Raw genomic sequence first — 18,536 nt, forward strand, 5'->3', positions numbered from 1 at the left:
CACTAAAGTAGAGTGAAGTTCCTTGTATGCGTAAACATATTTGGCCAATAAAGATGATTCTGATTCTGACTTACAGCATGTGTGACATTAATACAATAACAGAAAACAATTAGGCATCATAGTGAAAGATGACATAAAGGATATTGCTTCACTTTGAATTTGTTGATGCAGTGGTAACATGGTAACAGGCCAAACCGTAAAATTAATAATAAATAAATAAATAGATGGAAAAATAACTTAACAGAATAGGTAGGCAATAAAATCAGATTTCTTTAAAAAAAAATAATCTTTGAGCATACTAACTGTGTGTGCACATTTCTTTTGTCAGATGGATAGACTCAAAATACTTTATAAATTCAATCATGAGAAGTTCAAATGATGGGCGAGACCTTGAGAACTTGAATTTATGAATGTGGAAAATACCCATCTGATGCTTCTTCTTCCTCTTCTTCTTCTGATGAAATTTGCAGCAGACTAGACACAGCAAAGGCATACTGCTGCTCTAGGGCGAACTTTACCATTAGGCAAGCTAGGCAACTGCCTGGGGTCCTCAACTAAAAGGGCCCCACATAACTTCCAAAGGGGCCACAAACAGCTATAGATTTATTATGATGTTTAGATATGAAAAATATTCAATTATGTTACTATTCTAACTTATTGTACCCAGAAATAACTTACAAAATGCCCCTAAAGCACTTAAAAATATGCAAAATATGCACATTTCACATTTGAAATCCCTGGTATGTGACATAGCTATGATACAATAACAGTTTTTGTTGTTTCACAATGTTCCGCGATGAGTATTGATTTCAATGATCTGTATCTCCAACTTCTGACAGCTCTGCTTACATGAAGCTTCTTTCTGTGTGATAGTTGGTGCATTGCATCAAAACAATATTATGCAATATTAATACTATTACTTAAGTAAAAGATCAGAATGTTTCCACCACTGTCATTTTCTGGGTGTATTGTTATTGTTTCACTTTGCAGCAGATGGTGTAATTGGAGGCATCATAACCAGAAAGGAGAGTAAAAAGTTAGTTATTACACTTCCTTTGCTGTATTATACCATTACTTGCATGACTGAAAGTCTTTACAGATGTATTGCAGTTTTATTTGTACTTTCAGTAATGGTATTGAGTTGTGTGTCTTGTGGGGCACAATTGCAGGAACTTGAACAAAAATGTGCAGAAGTCAGGCCAGTACATCTATGCCCATTGTACAAACATCTTATTTGCACAACTGAAAAGTCAGTTAGACTTTTTTAAGTCATAAATAGCAATGTTTAAACAGCAATCTGTCATATTTCTGTTTTGAATGAAAAAGGAAGAGACAAAGACATTGCTTTTAATCTTTTAATTCTCTTTAATTCAAAGCCTTTCCTTTTACAAAGCCAAGATTACTTATTGTAACAGTGCTTTGTTAATGTCAGAAGCAGAATTCACCTTTTAGAGGATTCTCCCTTAAGAGAGGAACTCACATTAAATCACAAAGCCATAATGATATCATACAACAGAGCACACTCCGAGATAAAAAAGTATTTTTGAGGTAGCCACACATCTGACTGGACAGCATCAGTATTTATCTTTGAACTGACCCACTGGGCATTTTTTAAGGCCTTTTCATAACACACATAAACAACAGCAAGGCACAGGAGACAGTCAGGGTCAAATGTCACCCCATATGTAAACTAGACACATATGGAGGCTTTTACATTTGTGAGCAGACATTTTAGGGGCAGCTCCTTCACATCCCGAGCAGTCACAATGCAAAGCACAGAAAAATAACCAGCACCTGCAAACTAAAACCTGCCCGTCAATCAATAATTCCATAAGTAAGCTTTAGATCACAGAACCAAGATGTAACATAAATGACAGAGACAAAGATAAAAAAAAAAGGTCTGAGAGGAAGTTCAATTCTATTCTGCTACAGTAATTTGTGGTAAAAACCATGGTACTGAATAGCAATTAAAATGACGTGCACAGCTAAAAATAATGATCATTTACCCAAACTCACTGGCAGCAACTGGCTTAACTCTGGTGAAAAAAAAACAGGCAATTTAACTGAGAGCTCAAGGAAAGGCCACTGCTGCAACGCTACACAGTGTTCAGTTAGTTTCCTACAACTAGCTAAGACATAGAGATCCAAGTTTCCCACAGAGGGAGAAGTTTCTTGAGGGTGCACAGGTTGCTGAATCAGACCATTCAATGCTAAACCGTCTACTGAAACTAATCAAACTGAAGCCACGTTAAGTGGTGTGGTCTGTCCTGTCGACTCAGCAGTCAGGAAAACGCTGATCTACATGGTGAAATAGAAGAAAATCCAATAAAAAAAGCCGTAAAACAGAGCATTTACACCTGGGAGTGGCACCATCACGGACAGACTGAATGAATCTGCAGCAGTTAGTTTAACAAGTCAGAACAAACCAAAGTTCAGGAAAATAAAGCATAACTCACCTATAAATCATACCTCACATACAGAATTACAAGTATTAGTAGGAAAAATAGATTAAAATGGATGTGAGTATGTTTGCAAAGCTACATTACGAGTTAAAGTGACTGCAAATAAAAATAAAAACAATGAGACAAACAAAAAAAGGAAAGTGCTACGGAAATAAAAACTTTTAGGCCCAATTCTGACTGAACTGAGTGTCAAACTTCATCAAATCAAATTCTCAGGTAAAATAAGCAGCTATATCTGATTCGATGAAGAGACCAACAGAAAGCTTTAATCATGGAATGACATTTAGAGCTGCACAAATTTGAAAAAAAAAAGAAGTAAAACTCGGATTTTGCAATTTGGTCTTGAAATGTTTCCCACTGTAAAGATAAACTGCAGGTTTTCTACATAGTTTGATTAAATACGTTCCATAAATGAGTGTCTCTGTGAAGTTAAAGCTCCACTAGGCATCATACACAGATGTGTAACTCATCACATTAAATTGATGCAATAGAAAAGATCTAATGCTGGTCTTCTCTGTGTCTTTGATGTTTGCGAGACTCTTTCCTTATGCAGCATTTAACAGAGTATTTGTTCAGTTCTTTAAAAACAACATTAATGAATATACAATACAAATTGTATACTAGCTTTGTTTTCCAACAGAAGATCTTCTGTTTCATGCAATCGGAGAATTTCTACACTTTAAAATTGCAATGCTCAATATTTTCTCAAATAATTGTGTAGCCACAATACAATTATGACAAACCTATAACATGAATTACCTACATCAATGAACCTGAGATCTGTAAAATAACATTGCACAGCCTGGGGCCAGATCTCAGAGGGGTGGATTTGTGGTTTCCTGTCAGAACTGGGCCAACAAACTGGGGGAATATGAGCTGGAACCAACCCGTTCCCTGATTTAAATAACCTTTGTAAAAGAAGGCAAATTTACAACTTCTTATAAAGAAAAAGGACTCACGAAACAATTCAACATCAAATGTGAAACAGAACAGTTAAGCTTCAGAGCAGCTAGGAAAATAATATCTGGAGGAAATTAACACAGTTTACTGCTACAACTTTCTACATAAACCATAATGTATCGTGTACATTAATCATTTATACACATTCAGGTGCAAACACCCTGATAATCTGTCGACTGCAACATATTGTGAATGGAGGTTACATCAACAGAAATACAACTTTGGGGTTTTGATAATAAATTCGGCTTTGAATCTCGGTGAAACTCAAAGAAATGTAAGAATGAAACATTACGAAAGTCAAACAATGTAGAGGACATTCAATAGTTTCCCCAGATGTGACTTCTATAACCATTTCTAACCCTAACCCTATAAGGTGCAATAATAGTAGTCACATCTGGGGTTATAGTGTGAAATATCTGCCACATTACAGACCCTCTGCAGTAAGTGTATGTGAAAAAAGCAGTAATTTCGCTGCTTTGTTTTCTCTGTGAACTTTAAAATCTGCCAGTTTGAACTCAGAAATCAAGTTTAATGTTCCTTGAAGTGGGTTAAAAGTTTATTCTATCTTGTGACCTTGGACTTGAGACTCCCATTTTATCTTCTTTTATCTTCATTGGGAGACATTAAGGGTGTTTTCACACCTACAGTTTGTTTGCTTTGGTCCAAATCAGTGGATGAATTGTTACTTTGTTACATTTTCCCTTTGGTTCGGTTTGGTTTCACACAGCAAAATTTCAAGTGAACCAAAATGTATCAACAAAAGCCGTGTGGGAGCTGTCATTGCGTTCACTGGTCAGAAGTCTTGTGGGGTGGAGGCGGAGAAAGGAGTTTGTTTTTCAGAAACAGCAGATAGGCTACAACATTTATAAAGGACTTGATTTTCCTTTTTGCCTTTGTAAAACAGAAAATAAAACTAATGTATGAAGATGTACTTAGTAGAAGATGTACTTGGTGGATTAGTAAAATGATCTTTCAACATATTTTCTATCAGCAATAAAATGTACGACTGTTATTACTGAAAGAAACAGCGTCTCTCTCTCTCTCTCCTCACCTCTGTGGTGCTGAAAGACGCGCAGCAGCAGCTAATGTTCAACTGTTTTCTTATTCTTATAATTCATATGCTTATTCATAAAAATAATAATAAATAAAAGTTAAATCAAGTGCTTTATAAATGGTTAATCTGTGGTTTCTGACAATGAAAACTATTTATGTTTTTCATTTTTTTCACATTGGTGCCCCCCAGCACAGCAATAGGCTGGTGCTCCAAGACACTCGCCCAATATATGGATAATCCGGCTCAGTCGTTTGGGCCATACACCAAGCGAAAATATGCAAGCAGAATGGCACACGTGAACGCACTTCAAGGCAACACCTAGAGAGCAATGTGCTGCCTTCAGTCAGCTGAAGAGGAGAAGGGAGCATAATGCACAGCGCAGCTGGCTACAGGAGATGGTTTAATCCAAAACACGCGCAGTTGGGTCAGATCTGGGTCAGATCATGTTCATACCACAAACGAACTTTAACAGAGTTTATTTGTAACCGGACCGAGACCACCTCTTCAACAAGGTCTTGGTCCGGTTGTATTGGTCTGCACCCAAATGCGATTGCTGTGTTCACACCAAACGAACTGCACCAAGGGTGCAAACGAACCAGGGTTCAATTCAACCAAACTAAACAAGGCAGGTTTGAAAGCACCCTAAAACATAACTGAATCAGGCCTAGCAAAACAAGAAGCAAAAATCTAGACAGAGAGAGACAAACACTGAAAACATCCTATACACTGAAATTTCCATTATGTCCAAGTCAAGACAATAATAAAAAAAAAAAGAAGAAGAAGAAGTTTGGCTACTTGTGGTTAAGTGCAATTTCTCTTGTGTGGTGAGGGCTGGAGAGGCTGGTTGGCATCAAGAGGTCACTTAGTGGAAGTGCTGCTGGCAGTGGATCTTCTCCTCAGCCTGGTCCAGAAGCTCCAGCATCTCCTGGATGATCGCCTGCAGCGCGCGGCCCAGGTCTTCCCCACTGTAAGGCTTTCCGAGAGGAGGCACATGGACGAAGGCAGAGCGGCCGTGACTCAGATAAAGAGACGTGTAATATGTGAAATCGCAGAGATACCTGTTAAGGAAGAGAGCACGGCATCAAGTGAATGCTGCGTTTTGGATCCAAGAAACGGAACAAACGGATGAAAGCTGTTGACTGGACACATCAGTGTTTTACTGATGCATTTATTGATGCATTTGGAAGGATTTACTAATGCATCAATCACTTATTCTCCACCTTATCCATTCTGCACATACATTTATTCATATGGTTCCTTGTAATGATGAACATATGACTATAAATTCATGGCACACACCATAAAATCTCAGGCCATTATTGTAAGTGAAAGTAAAGGCCCGTTTACACTGTGTGGTTTTGGACTGTGAGACAAAAACTGACAGCTGTGAGAGAAACATGGTAAAATTTTTGGTTGTCAATCCAAAAGTAAGGGTCTCTGGCACAACTTCACCTACTTCCAAGGTGCATGGAGAAGGGAAAGAACAACTTAAGTTGTTCTTCATACTACAAGTGTTGCTGGAGTTCTCATCTCTCTGGTTGTCAATCCAAATCAGTGGTTCTAAATCGCACTGCAGTAAAATTCTGACAGTGTCAGAAATTTAAGACCAAATTCTCACAATGTGACTGCTGTTACAACCCACATCTGCAAACAAACCAATCAGAATACGACATGAAATGACACAGAATACACTGGCCAGTGTGACATTTCACAAGTGCAGTTCTTTGAATAAAGTTTAGGGAGAAACACACTTGTTCACCTTCATACATTCTTGATGCACACAAATCATGGACGGAGGTGAAACAAAAAAGAAGAAGTTTGTGTGACTTGTGTTTGTTTGGCTGCATTTTCATTACATCAGAGCGGCACAGATGGATGACGTGCCTCTGCTTTCATAAACTTTACATCGTAGTGCTGCGATTCACCACACATTCAGCACACAATCTGACAGCCTCAAATTGATATTGTACAGTCTGACACAGATTGTGATTTTATCATAGGCCTCTCCCACAATGTAACATGCAATAAACTTAAAACATTGTTGTTGTCTCAGTCCACAGGCGCATTAAATCTCCGCATGTCTGCACTAGAGGTAAACAGTGCACCTTCACAGCCAGAGCTCAGAGCTTGACATGAGTTGATATTCTTAATTTTAACATTTTTACCAAAGCAAGACCAGTTGAGCATTCCTCTACTGATACTGTGACTAACTACATCTTTAGTTGACGAGGCAGATAATGTCTCAACATTTACAGTCATAGCAACAAGTACACTGTATGGTCTGTAACAGATCTCCATGTTAACCAGAGCAGTGTGTGCATCAGCTGTATAGACAGTAATAAAACCATGATAGTGACCCAGGTTTTACTAATATACTGTTTGTATGAAACTGCTCATAGGCAATATATTCAATAAGCAATAAAGTCCAACATGATAAAAACATATTATTGCCCTCAGTAATTGAATCAATAAGAGGTAGTATATTAAGGCATTTATATCATTTCAAATAAAAGTCAAATTAACATATACTGTAAGTAGATATTAAAGACATTATTATTATTAATAATAACTAGTAGTAATAACTAAAAACAAAAATTAGGGGTAGGATATATAATCAGTAAACAAATTGTGATGTATTTGAGATACAGTGCATCATCTACACACTTTGGATTTTACAAAGAAATTTGCTATTTTGACTTTTCTGTTCGATTTATAGCAAGTAATATAGATGTACAATTTGGAGATATGTGACTTTAGTGCCCTCTAGTGGTAGTATTGGCAGACAGCAGTGCACATCTCTTCTCTCGTGCTTCAATGTGCACATGTTGAACAGATTTTAGTTCCTATGTGACAGAAGGGAACTCTTACTCTCCTCCTGGCTTCAAGTGCAGTTTCACCTCCACTGTCTTTAAAATTCTGTCAAAATGCTCTCCGTTCAACATGTTGAGTAAATACTGATTCATTCCTGCTTTAATGCATTTTCATGTCTCTACCCGTCAACAGTTGAAGCATCCTCAGATATGAAGATCTGAGTCTAACTGGGGAAAAAAAACAAAATTACCTTCCAGCGTCTTTGGAGACAGACACTGATACTCCCAGCCCGGAGGCGGTCACTCTCTTGCAGACTGATTCCATGTCAATAACCGAGTCGATACAGTCCGGGCCTCCCACAATGCAACACGCCGAATCAGGACAGAAGCTGCTGTTGTCCAGGCCCTTGTAGCCATGATTTCTGCCACACTTCTCCAACGTGACGGTGGTGGCCATACCTGAGACTCCGACATGAACTACCAACTGGATAAAAAAATGAAACAATGAAAACAAAAGTCAGAATTAATAAATTCTTGCTGTTCAACAGCTGTGACCATGACTTCTCTGCTTGTTTGAACATGGAGTGCCTTTAAAGGACCTGTGACTATTTTAACTGAACCACAAATAGACTTATATTTCACACAAAACACAGATCTGAAACTAAGAACTGCTAAACCAGAGACAAAAGTACCTTTTTGCAACCCAATTTACAAAAAACACATTTAGAGAGTTTGCATCAGAGCCACACTTAAGCCATTCATTTGTTACATAATGTGATAACTGTATGTCATTTAATTCAGCGCAGCATGTGTTTCTCATTTGTCACATTACCTGTTCTCAGAAGGTGTCAGATCTGATTAAAACTAAAAATTTGCATTTTACAGATCTGAGGTCAGTGGCATTAAAACCGTATCTAAACTTGAACTGAGCTAGACATAAACTACTGTATTGCACTTTTAAACATGGAACAATAATAAAAGGTTAGGGACATCTGGCAATGTTTTAAAGCCCCATGCTCTCTTACCTGTGGATGATACTGCTTCCATAATGACGGAACCAAACTCTGGACTTTCTGGTACTCTACAGGAACCTCGTATACATGCAAGTCCACCTCACTGCCCAGTCCAAGCTTCTTTAGCTCCTGTAAGGACAAGCAAACATCAGTGTTAAAATCCTTGTTTTGCATTTAAAACAGCCATTTGTTGTTTGTTTTTCTCTTGAGCATCTTACAGTGATGTCAGCACAGTTTTAGCATGTGGTCCCTTTCTTTCTATAAGATGTGGGTGGAACCAGATCTATTCTCTATCCATAGCCAAATGATACAGGACTCAATTATACAGATTACATACATGCTAAATGTGATAAGGCATGTTCTTTTGTGCAAATATCTGTAACTAAAAACAATTTATTAAAGGTGAAATGTGAAACGGGCCACATTTCACTGGCAGGGTGATGGTGATTCAAAGATATGAAAAATGGTCAGGTGACCCGTCCTCAGCCCAAACAAGTTTCAGAACAGCATGGATGGATGTGATGCCACGATCGCAATGCTGTACTAAAAAGCAAGATAGCTACAAATAAAACAGACATGTATATACACCTGTAATACACATGCTATGAAACTGCAGTAAATAACCTTGATAAACTCAGTAATGCATTACTTTTTTAGTATAATAGTAACAGAAGACTTTTATTTCATCTACTTTCAGTGCCTATTTCCCTCTCTGCCTATTTTTACTAAAATATGTATCATCTACAACCCCAACAGTTAGTTGATTAGTCAATCAACAGAAAATTAATCACAAACTATTCTGATAATCAAATTGGTATAATTCTGGTTTCTTTTGTTTCTATGATAATGAACTAAACATCTTTGGGTTGTGGACTGAAAGACATTTGAGTACATCACTTGGGAAACTGTGATCCACATTTTTCACCATTTTCTGACATTTTATAGATCAAACGACTAATCTATTCATCAAGAAAATAATCGACAGATTAATAGATAATAAAATTAATCGTTAGTTGCAGCCCTGCTTCGGTGTACTAAGGCAAAAAATTTATTATGTTAAAATCAAACAATATTTTCAATCCAAAATAATTCAAATCCAATGAGAATGTACACAAATAAAAATATAATTATTCAGAAGTGATGATGAGACAGACGTCTCTCAGTGGCGTTATCATTCTCAAATAAAACAATTTTATGCCAAAATGCAATTTTTTGCATCATTTGTATTATGAAAACTAAAAATCCAAAACTCAACCTTCTGTAGAAAAAGACACAGTATCACAAAAACATGACATAAAAGATGCAATCACATACATTACAAGTAAGACAAATCTGTGTCAAATTCACAGCTAGTAGACCAACACCTCCCCCAATCTCCCTGCAGGACAAATAGCCCCTGACACTGACCCCCACTTGTATTGAAAAGAGGCTTGTTTGACCACGTCTGTGACCCTGACACAAAGCGGCCTTTTGTTTGCCTTTAATATCCTTATCAAGTTCGTCTAGACACCCTGACAACCACCGTCGTCCCCCACATGCAGTTTCCCCCAGCAGGACACAAACACCCTCCGGCACACTGCTGCACAGTGTGAAGCAGGAGGGCAGCTAGCAGAACGTCATGTAGCCGTCATACAAACAGGTACAAAAAGTCACACCTGCTACTATTTTATTACTAACAGCTCAACATGAAGACTATTTATGGCTCCGTGTAGATGATGATACAGAACATCACAGCTAAAAACATACCACATTTAATGATGAGCTTATGGAAATTTAGCATTTTGGACAAGATTGGAAGGATTTGTTTGGGCTCTGATGTGAATTTAATTACCAACAAACCCATTTTAAACTCAAAACTCTAAACTGTTTCACTTAAGAACTTGCTTGTACTAATTTCTGTCCAGGTCACATTTAATAAAAAAAAGAAAAAACTTGGACTTCATGAATGTGCATTATAACAGCAACAGAGGGGTAAAACACACCTGCACTGCTACCCAGCTGGCGTTGACGGTGTGCTCTCCAAATGGCCCAAAACCTGCAAAACATGTCAGTTATTTCAGCTGCTGTAATAATACTGTTCTGTACCGATTCTGTCCAGCTGCTTTCATACTACACAGTATTTCATAGTATGGGGTTTGTTTGGTTTCTACACAGGAGGAGAAACTTACTGGTGTGACTAATAATTTAACTGCACTTTTTCTTGCATTTATAATATAAACAGTATACCTTTCAATATTTTGGATTGTTTAATAAATATAAAAGAAAGGCTGCTGCTTAAGATTTTCTGTTTGTGTTCTGCGGTGCTCCACTGTGCTGCTCTCCTTGAATGACCAAAATAAAATCAATCACTCTCACTATGACCTACAAAATCGCAGCAGCAGACGATGGACATTCACACAGGCTTGTTTATATAGGGATCTATAGCTGATCCCCCTCCACCACCCTTCCTAGGGTCAGCGGGGTCCCTGGGGGTTGGGTGGAGGGAGGATCTGTCTGTCTGACAGGCTGCTGAAAAGGAGCAGAGCGAGGGGTCGGCAGCTGCCAGCCGGCCCGCTATTGTGAGGGTGCTGTTCCCAGGCAGTCTACGCATCCTCCATCAGCTGGGACGGCAAGGTTTTGCACGCCTTTGTGTCTGAAAACACCAAGTCACTGCCTCTGTTACTTCTGTTCAGAATACATGTTGAAAACTGCTGCTTGTGCACTCAGAAAATATCATATGTTGGAAACACCTTAATAACAATAGGTAATAAGTAAGCTGGCCAAGTATTGTCAAGTATTTTGATAGTCAATTAATCGTTTTGAGTCATTTTTTAAGAAGAAAATTTCCAAATTCTATGATTCCAGTTTCTCAAATGTGAATATTTCTGGTTTCTTTAGTCTTCTATAACAGTAAACTAAATATCAGTAAAGTAAATATCTTTGAGTTGTGGACTGTTGGTCGGGACAAAACAAGACATTTGAGAACATCACCTCGGGTCGTGGGAAACAGTGATCAACATTTTTCACTATATTCTGACATTTTAAGGCCCAAACAACTAATCTATTAATTGAGAAAATAATCGTCACATTAATCGATAATGAAAATAATCTGTTGTTGCAGCCCTGAAGACAGATCTGTCCCAACACGTAGCAGAAAACAACAGTTCTAGGCCGAGACTTTCATATCATAATGCAATGACGTGTAATCAGAAAGGAAATTTAATGAATGACTTTCAATACAGTATAGAAACATTCATAGTGAAACACAGTTGGCTGGTTATTGTATTTACTTATAATAACTTTGTCCAGCTCGATAATGACACCATGTCTGGAAAGCTGCCTGATGTTGGGGACCAGTCAAACTGTTTGACAGTGGGTGAAACTCACAATACAAAAGCCATGAGGAATAAACACTCCAGACAGTCTTCCTTTGTCAGAAAAGTTCAAGATAAAAGTGTGTTTATTGGAGAGGGAGGTAATATTAAAATATTTTTTATAGATGTGGGAACCTTTCTCCTTGTTACATTGTTGCTCTGTCTTTTATGGACATGCCTGGAGTTTATGTGAAAGCAGCTTGGAAATCATTTGGTATTCTGATAATCATGTAAATATCTAAGACCACTTTGATTTGATCTATGAATGTATTTGTGAATCAGTTGATAACATTAATCAACTTCCTGAAACATAAACCTATTCAATAACGAATCGCATAATTCATCCTTAGTATGAAGAAACTCTGTCAACATTAAATTTCTAAAGAATGACATTAGATATTTAATTTCGCACATATGTTGAACCTCCATCTATCACATATATTGTTTTATTTGGCCTTTCAAGAGAGACATATGAAACACGAAATAATCACTTTAACAAGCCTGTCAGTTGACTCTAATTACATAAGAAATACCTAAATACAAAAGTGTGTCGTTATAAAATTATAAGCTAAACGTTTCTGTCAACAGTCCACAACTGCAGCGTAGTGAAGCAGTAACCGCCTGACGCCATTAACGTTAGCAGCTGTCATCAACAGAACTTTTCCACCACTTCAAACCGTTGTTCCGTCTGTCGGGAGAAACGACGACAACAGCAGCAAAAAAAACAACAACAAGACAAACCTGTAACGACCACAGTCCGTTTACTGTTGTCCATCTCCCGTCCGGTTAAAAAAAAAGGATCCGTTGCTTATTTTTTTCAGGGTCTTTATTATGTACCAGGACCATGAAGTGAGTCCGACACCCCTCCGCAGCTGACGGATCCTTCTGCCAAACTACACAAACCAAACACCGCTCCTTCTCTCTGTAGGCTGCGTGAGACGTGACGTGATTACGTCAGCAACGAGGCGTTGATGAGGTATGGAAGCTCAAAAAAGACACGTTAGATAGCTAAATAAATAAATAAATAACGTATTCCATGCCTCCAAGAACCCCAATCATCAGTTGATTCACTTCTTCAATGCAGTCCAGTACAAGCTTGTGTATTTTCATTTTGACGTTGTCAGAGAGGTGATATTTATACTTTATGTTTATTATTGGGGTCATAGTGGGTGGTGGTGGAGTGCATTATATTGAAAAGTGTTTCTAATATTTTGTCCACCCCATTAACATACATAAGGTATATTTTTTTAATATAATGCAATCCAGTACACTACCACTCATTATGAGCCCAGTAATAATAATTTGGCAATGTTTTGTAAGTAATAATTTGGCAATGTCAAAATTAAAATGTATACGCTTTGTAAAAGTAGAATTTATGGCAGAGCTGTTGTATTGGATTACATTAGATTGCACAGGTGTTTCTAAGAAAGCGATCGGTGAGTGTATGTTATTGGTGAAAACAAATGCCTGATACCATAAGAAAACATTTAAGCCTAAATGTTTTTATTTCACGGAGCGCACAATTTATTAACGGATGCAAGGGATTTACCATATCTTTTTCAACCAAATGACTCCACGGAGGCTCCTATATGAAATTAGATTAGTGTCTTAATAATTGCACAAAATCTCCCAAGAATCAAACAAAACTACTTAATTGAGATTGATAAAGATAAAAAAAGACCTCAAAGGCCAAACTTACAATAAAACTATATAGAGATAGAAAGATTTGATTACAATATTTTCATTTTTCTTTCACTGATCGTGATTTCTCTTTTATGGTCACTTTTATCAGTTTCGCTGCGGGTTTCTTCACTTTTAGTTCGGAATTTTTCTGTTTCATCTAGTTGGTGAGGAGAAATAATATAAGTCGTACCACTTGTTGCACTCCAGACCATTGACCTGTACCCCCCAAAAAATAATTGGCCAATGGGGACACAGCCCTGTAACACCTGCCCACATGAGAGCCTTGTGTCACAGAAAAGTGAAAATATTATCAAATATTTCACTCTTAGACTATAGTTTTTTGAGGGTTTTTTTTGTAAGTTTTGCCTTTAAGGTAGTTTCATTGGTTTCAATTTATTTTTATCAACTTTAATTTTTTATTATTTTTATTTTTTTATTATTATTTTTCTTAGGAGATTTCAATTAATATGAGACAAATTTAATCCCATTCTCCTTTGTGCTCCCTGGCCTGTAATGAATGTTATGGACTGTAGAGGGCAGCAGCTTATTACACGTGACTCCGCACCGCAGCACCGGAAACTCATTAGAAGAAGAAGAAGAAGAAGCGAAGGTGGTAAAATCGTTTTAACGGAGGGCCAGGGAAGAAAGTAGGACGCTAAATCAAACAGACATACAATCACAATGGTGAGTATTTGACTGCAGTGTTTAGATTAATTATCTTTTAGACAAAAGTTTGTTTCCAGTAGCACGACAGCTACTCGGCTAACTGAGTTAGCAGCACTAAAGAGCAGTCACAAAGAGAAATGCTCGGTACGCTAGCTAAGTTAAGTTAGCTGTTGTAGCTAAATTAAACATCATTTACACACACAGAGATTGTTTTGAAGTGCATACAGTCTCCACACAGAGCTACAGAAAACCTCTACATCGTGCTACACGTTTAACTTAAATCTGTCATGGTTAGTTTCTGCTCTGCATAGCGGGAAGTATGTACAGACAACGTTATGTAAACGATAAGCCTTGAAACCATGTCTGGACTTCAAAATCCAGAAATCCACGAAAAGCTGTGAATAAGTTCTGCACCCAATCCTTCTGCTAAATTCACTAGTGTCAGCTTGAGTTGGTTTTACCGGAATAAAACACTGCTGAGTGAATTGTGGGTTCTCCAGTTATGTTCATCAGTAAATCTAGAAACTCAGAAGAGTGATTATTTCCAGCGGTGCAAACTGCACATTTACTAATGATGGCACAAAACTGGATCTAAACTTTGCCTTGCTCTAGCTCTAGTCAGATAGGTTTGTTCAGGTAATTAGATAATGTTGATGGCAGATGAAACTCAAAGTGTGATCATGTTTTCTTTCGTTTTGTAGCTTCCCCTGTCACTGCTGAAGACTGCCCAGAACCATCCCATGGTGAGGAGACACTGAGCTCTGTCTGCTGGCAAAGAGCGGATCTTAGTGGAACAACAGAACAGATGTTGTCAATGCCTTAATGCTCATGTATCTGTCCATTGACTAATTCATCATTGAGTCTCGAAAATGTTGAAAATAATAAATACTATGCAATAACAAGATGTCAGATACTCAAGTGATTACATACTGACCAGCAGCCAAAACCAATCAGATTTTATGTGAAACTGGCAAAAGCCTGCAAGCAGTAAATGTTCCTATTTATGTTAACTGTAATTATGTTTTATTATCCAATTTAAAAATTACTGACCATCAATTGTTAGTCTTTCAACTAATCAACTGATTTTGTATTGTAAGAGCTGGTGCTACTGATAATAAGTTACACAGGTTTGTCTGTGTGCTGTATAGTGTTCAACATGTTGCTGGAGCTGCTTCACTTCTGACTGTTTAGTTTTCAGGTTAAATTAGTTTTAACAAATCTGAAAAACGGCCTCCAATCTTGGCTACATCCTAAACGTGTCCACTGTGTTTGTGTTTGTTGATATTGTAACATGCAGCCTGTAATTGCTGTGCTGTGTTTTGTCAGTTACACCAAGAGAAAACTAATGCAGCTGTTTGTGGTTTTCTTTCTCTCCTCAGCTGGTGGAGCTGAAGAATGGAGAGACGTACAACGGTCACCTGGTCAGCTGTGACAACTGGATGAACATCAACCTGAGAGAAGTCATTTGCACCTCAAGGGTAAAGCTGAGCTCTGCTTTCACTTCTTTGCTGTCACTTTAGACACAGTGTTTCCAACAATAAGGAGGGCAAAGTGGACAACTCTATCGTCCAGTGTTAACTTGTAGCTGGAGGTGTCAGTGTTGTCTTCAGAGGCTGCTGCTGTAGCTTAAATGCACCCCTCTGAAAATGTAAGAGACAGGAAGTGTTTTCATTTTTGTTTTGTTCTAGTAATTCGATATTTTCTTTGTGGTTTATGGTTGAAGCTTGTTATCCTCTCAATGTTTTAATGCAGTTGTTTACTGAATATTCATGGAATCTAACAGTTACTTTTTTATAAAGTAATATATGGTCTATAAAATGTCATAATGTGTTATATTCAAATATCTTACAAAGTCTGACCAAAAGTCTAAAACCAAAGGTACACGTTTATGAAACTCAGCAACTCTTTGCATTAGTTAAGTTTTAATCATTAAATGTTTAATAATTTTGCCAAATATTATAAAGTGCTTAATAAGTTAATTACTGTTCCGTCGACCGAATACTTGATCACTTCAAAAATGATTTTGCAATTGTTTGTTCATGTGCGACTCGACTCCCAGACTGTACTTGTTATTTTCTTCTTTCATCTTGTATCAAAAAGAGGAGAGAAATATAACGAAATGTTAAATGACAGGAAATGTTTTTTCCCTTCTCACAGGATGGAGATAAGTTCTGGAGGATGCCGGAGTGCTACATCCGAGGAAGCACTATCAAGTATCTACGAATCCCAGATGAGATCATCGACATGGTGAAGGAGGAGGTGGTGTCGAAGGGTCGCGGACGGGGAGGCGCCCAGCAGAACAAACAGCAGGGCAAAGGAAGAGGAGGAGCCGGCCGAGGTGAGCGGAAACACCCCCTGCTGATCAGACAGACTTAGTTACTGTTGTCACAACATGAATATTAGCGTTGTAGTTTATGGTTGTTTCCCAGTTTTCTCTGCTAATATAAAGGCCTACACTCTGATTGCTCAGGAGCACCAAAGTTTTTGCTGGTGGTAACACTGGTAAATTGCACATCAAAATATCTTTATATCATAATTGTCAGGTTTAAACCACATCACTCTGGTTGTGGAGATTTTGGTGTGTTAACTTTGGTTGACGAAAATATCCACTCCTTGATTAATCATTAGGCTGATTTTTTTTTTAAATGTTTGAACATGAATCACATAACTGAAAAATACATGTCAACAAGCTTAAGTGAAGATATTTTTCCTAATTTCTGAAAGGTTTACATTTTAGAGATGTGTACACACAGTACATCCCATTGGCCTGCATCTCCACACTCTGTGTGCATGTGTCATCTTTCCTAGTCCCACATTTCCTCAGCTTAAATTGAAGATGTTATAAAACATATTATTACCTGGTAAAATCATGTGAAAAACAAATTTAGCCAATAAAATCCTCAAGGAAAATGTTCTCCCATCAGTGTCTGTGAATGTAACCCTTTCAGGTCATGTCTAACAGCTCCAAGGTTTGACCACTGGTTATCTTTAGTGAGAAAAATGTACAAAAAGGCAAACAGCCCAGATCTGTCAACCAGCTTCCTCTTCAGTGGACACACCTTTGTAGGAGTTGCCACAAAAACTGGCTGCTTCTATGCCATTCAAATTAGTAGAGAAGATAATTGTGCAGCAGAAAAGCCAAGTTCTTATTTTCTGGGAGAAGTGATTCTACACATTTACAAACCAAGAATCTTTAACTTCATCTTGTTATTAAAAAAAAAAAAAAGAACTGCAACTAATCATTAATGTTTTGGTGAAATGGAAATCTCTCTTTACAACATTCAGTTTTTGTTATCAGACCTAACAGAATTAAAGCTTCTGTCTGTCCCTGTTATCTTGTGTTCTCTCTGTAGGTTTGTTTGGCGGTCGTGGCAGAGGAATGACCGGCGCTGGTCGAGGCCTACAGCAGCAGCAGGATAAGAAACCAGGCAAACCACAGGGAATGAAGAACCAGCACTGACAGACAACGTTGCACCTTCAACAAAACAACCTGTTATTTAGAGCGATTACTCCCTTCAGTACATGAAGATAAAATTCTGGTGTTTCCTTCTGCTGTGGTGTTTGTCAAGACTGACCACTGCAGAAATCACACTGGGAGAAGTTGAAAGAAGCTGTGCATTTGCACTAGATTTTGTTTTTTAGCATTGACCGTCAGTGAGTTGGTATTAACTTTTTTTTTTATTTTTATGATGACCTTATACCAGTGCATCAGTCAGAGCTGGAAGACCAACTTCAGTCTCAGTTTGTGAAATGTATCATTAGAACTTTGCAAGAACTTTTTGTATCATTACACACGATATTATCATCCAAACGTAGTTCAGTTCATCAGTTGGTACACTGGAATTAGGTTTTTATTTTCTGTTTATTTTTATTTTCTTGGTGGTTGTTTGCTTGTCAACTTGTCTCCTGAAGCGTAGTTTTCACGGTGAAGGAACTGCCCGGCCCCAAATTCTGTTGCATGAATATTTTTTTAACCAAGCTCTTTATTTTTGTGTTGTTTTGTGATGTTCTGTGGTTTGCAGCGCTTTCGTTTTGACTGCTGTGCTGCGCGGTCCGATCACGGCAGGTGGAATCGTAGACTGGCAGCATGGGGACGAAGATTCAGTCCTTGAAATTTAACTTTTGTTAAAGCATTTGTAAAATGATACATAATGATGATTAGGATTTCCAGAAAAAAAAAGATTCTCATATTCTTAAGGCTGACATGGATAAGTCCAACATGTGTCATGTTGGTTGGGTTTCATTTTATTTTTGTAACAAAAGATGATGTTGTAATTTATTTACATGAGAACATGAGAATAAAACAACTTTTGTTAAAGCAGTCGTTTTTATTTAGAACAGATCTTCTGTCCGAAGGTTCAAAGGTCCTGTTAGTTAAAACAATCTGGAATCAAATTACAATATTTTGCTGCCACACTGATCCAGTTTCTTTGGATAAATGTATGTTTTTAATGGTTTTTAATTTCATGGTGATTATAAGACTTGACTTCTGTCCAGGATCAGCTGCTGGTAGGTTTTGAGATAACAAAAAGGCA

General features: G+C 37.7%; 2 protein-coding genes across 2 annotated transcripts; one reads left to right on the top strand and one right to left on the bottom strand.

The window, feature by feature from the left end:
- Positions 1 to 1,341: 1,341 nt before the first annotated feature.
- LOC137187582 (pyroglutamyl-peptidase 1-like) lies at positions 1,342 to 12,554 on the bottom strand. Its single transcript, XM_067596585.1, has 5 exons — positions 12,394 to 12,554; positions 10,282 to 10,334; positions 8,312 to 8,428; positions 7,538 to 7,770; positions 1,342 to 5,534 (listed from the first exon to the last, which is right to left on the bottom strand). Exons 1-5 carry the CDS (start codon positions 12,425 to 12,427, stop codon positions 5,339 to 5,341), a joined length of 633 nt encoding a protein of 210 aa, XP_067452686.1. The 5' UTR covers positions 12,428 to 12,554; the 3' UTR covers positions 1,342 to 5,338.
- Positions 12,555 to 13,870: 1,316 nt separating this feature from the next.
- lsm4 (LSM4 homolog, U6 small nuclear RNA and mRNA degradation associated) lies at positions 13,871 to 18,319 on the top strand. The gene is made up of 5 exons (XM_067596586.1): positions 13,871 to 14,019; positions 14,703 to 14,744; positions 15,381 to 15,479; positions 16,159 to 16,339; positions 17,355 to 18,319. Exons 1-5 carry the CDS (start codon positions 14,017 to 14,019, stop codon positions 17,459 to 17,461), a joined length of 432 nt encoding a protein of 143 aa, XP_067452687.1. The 5' UTR covers positions 13,871 to 14,016; the 3' UTR covers positions 17,462 to 18,319.
- The last annotated feature ends 217 nt before the right edge of the window (positions 18,320 to 18,536 follow it).

Source organism: Thunnus thynnus, chromosome 8, assembly GCF_963924715.1.
Source record: "Thunnus thynnus chromosome 8, fThuThy2.1, whole genome shotgun sequence".
Lineage (NCBI taxonomy): Eukaryota > Metazoa > Chordata > Actinopteri > Scombriformes > Scombridae > Thunnus > Thunnus thynnus.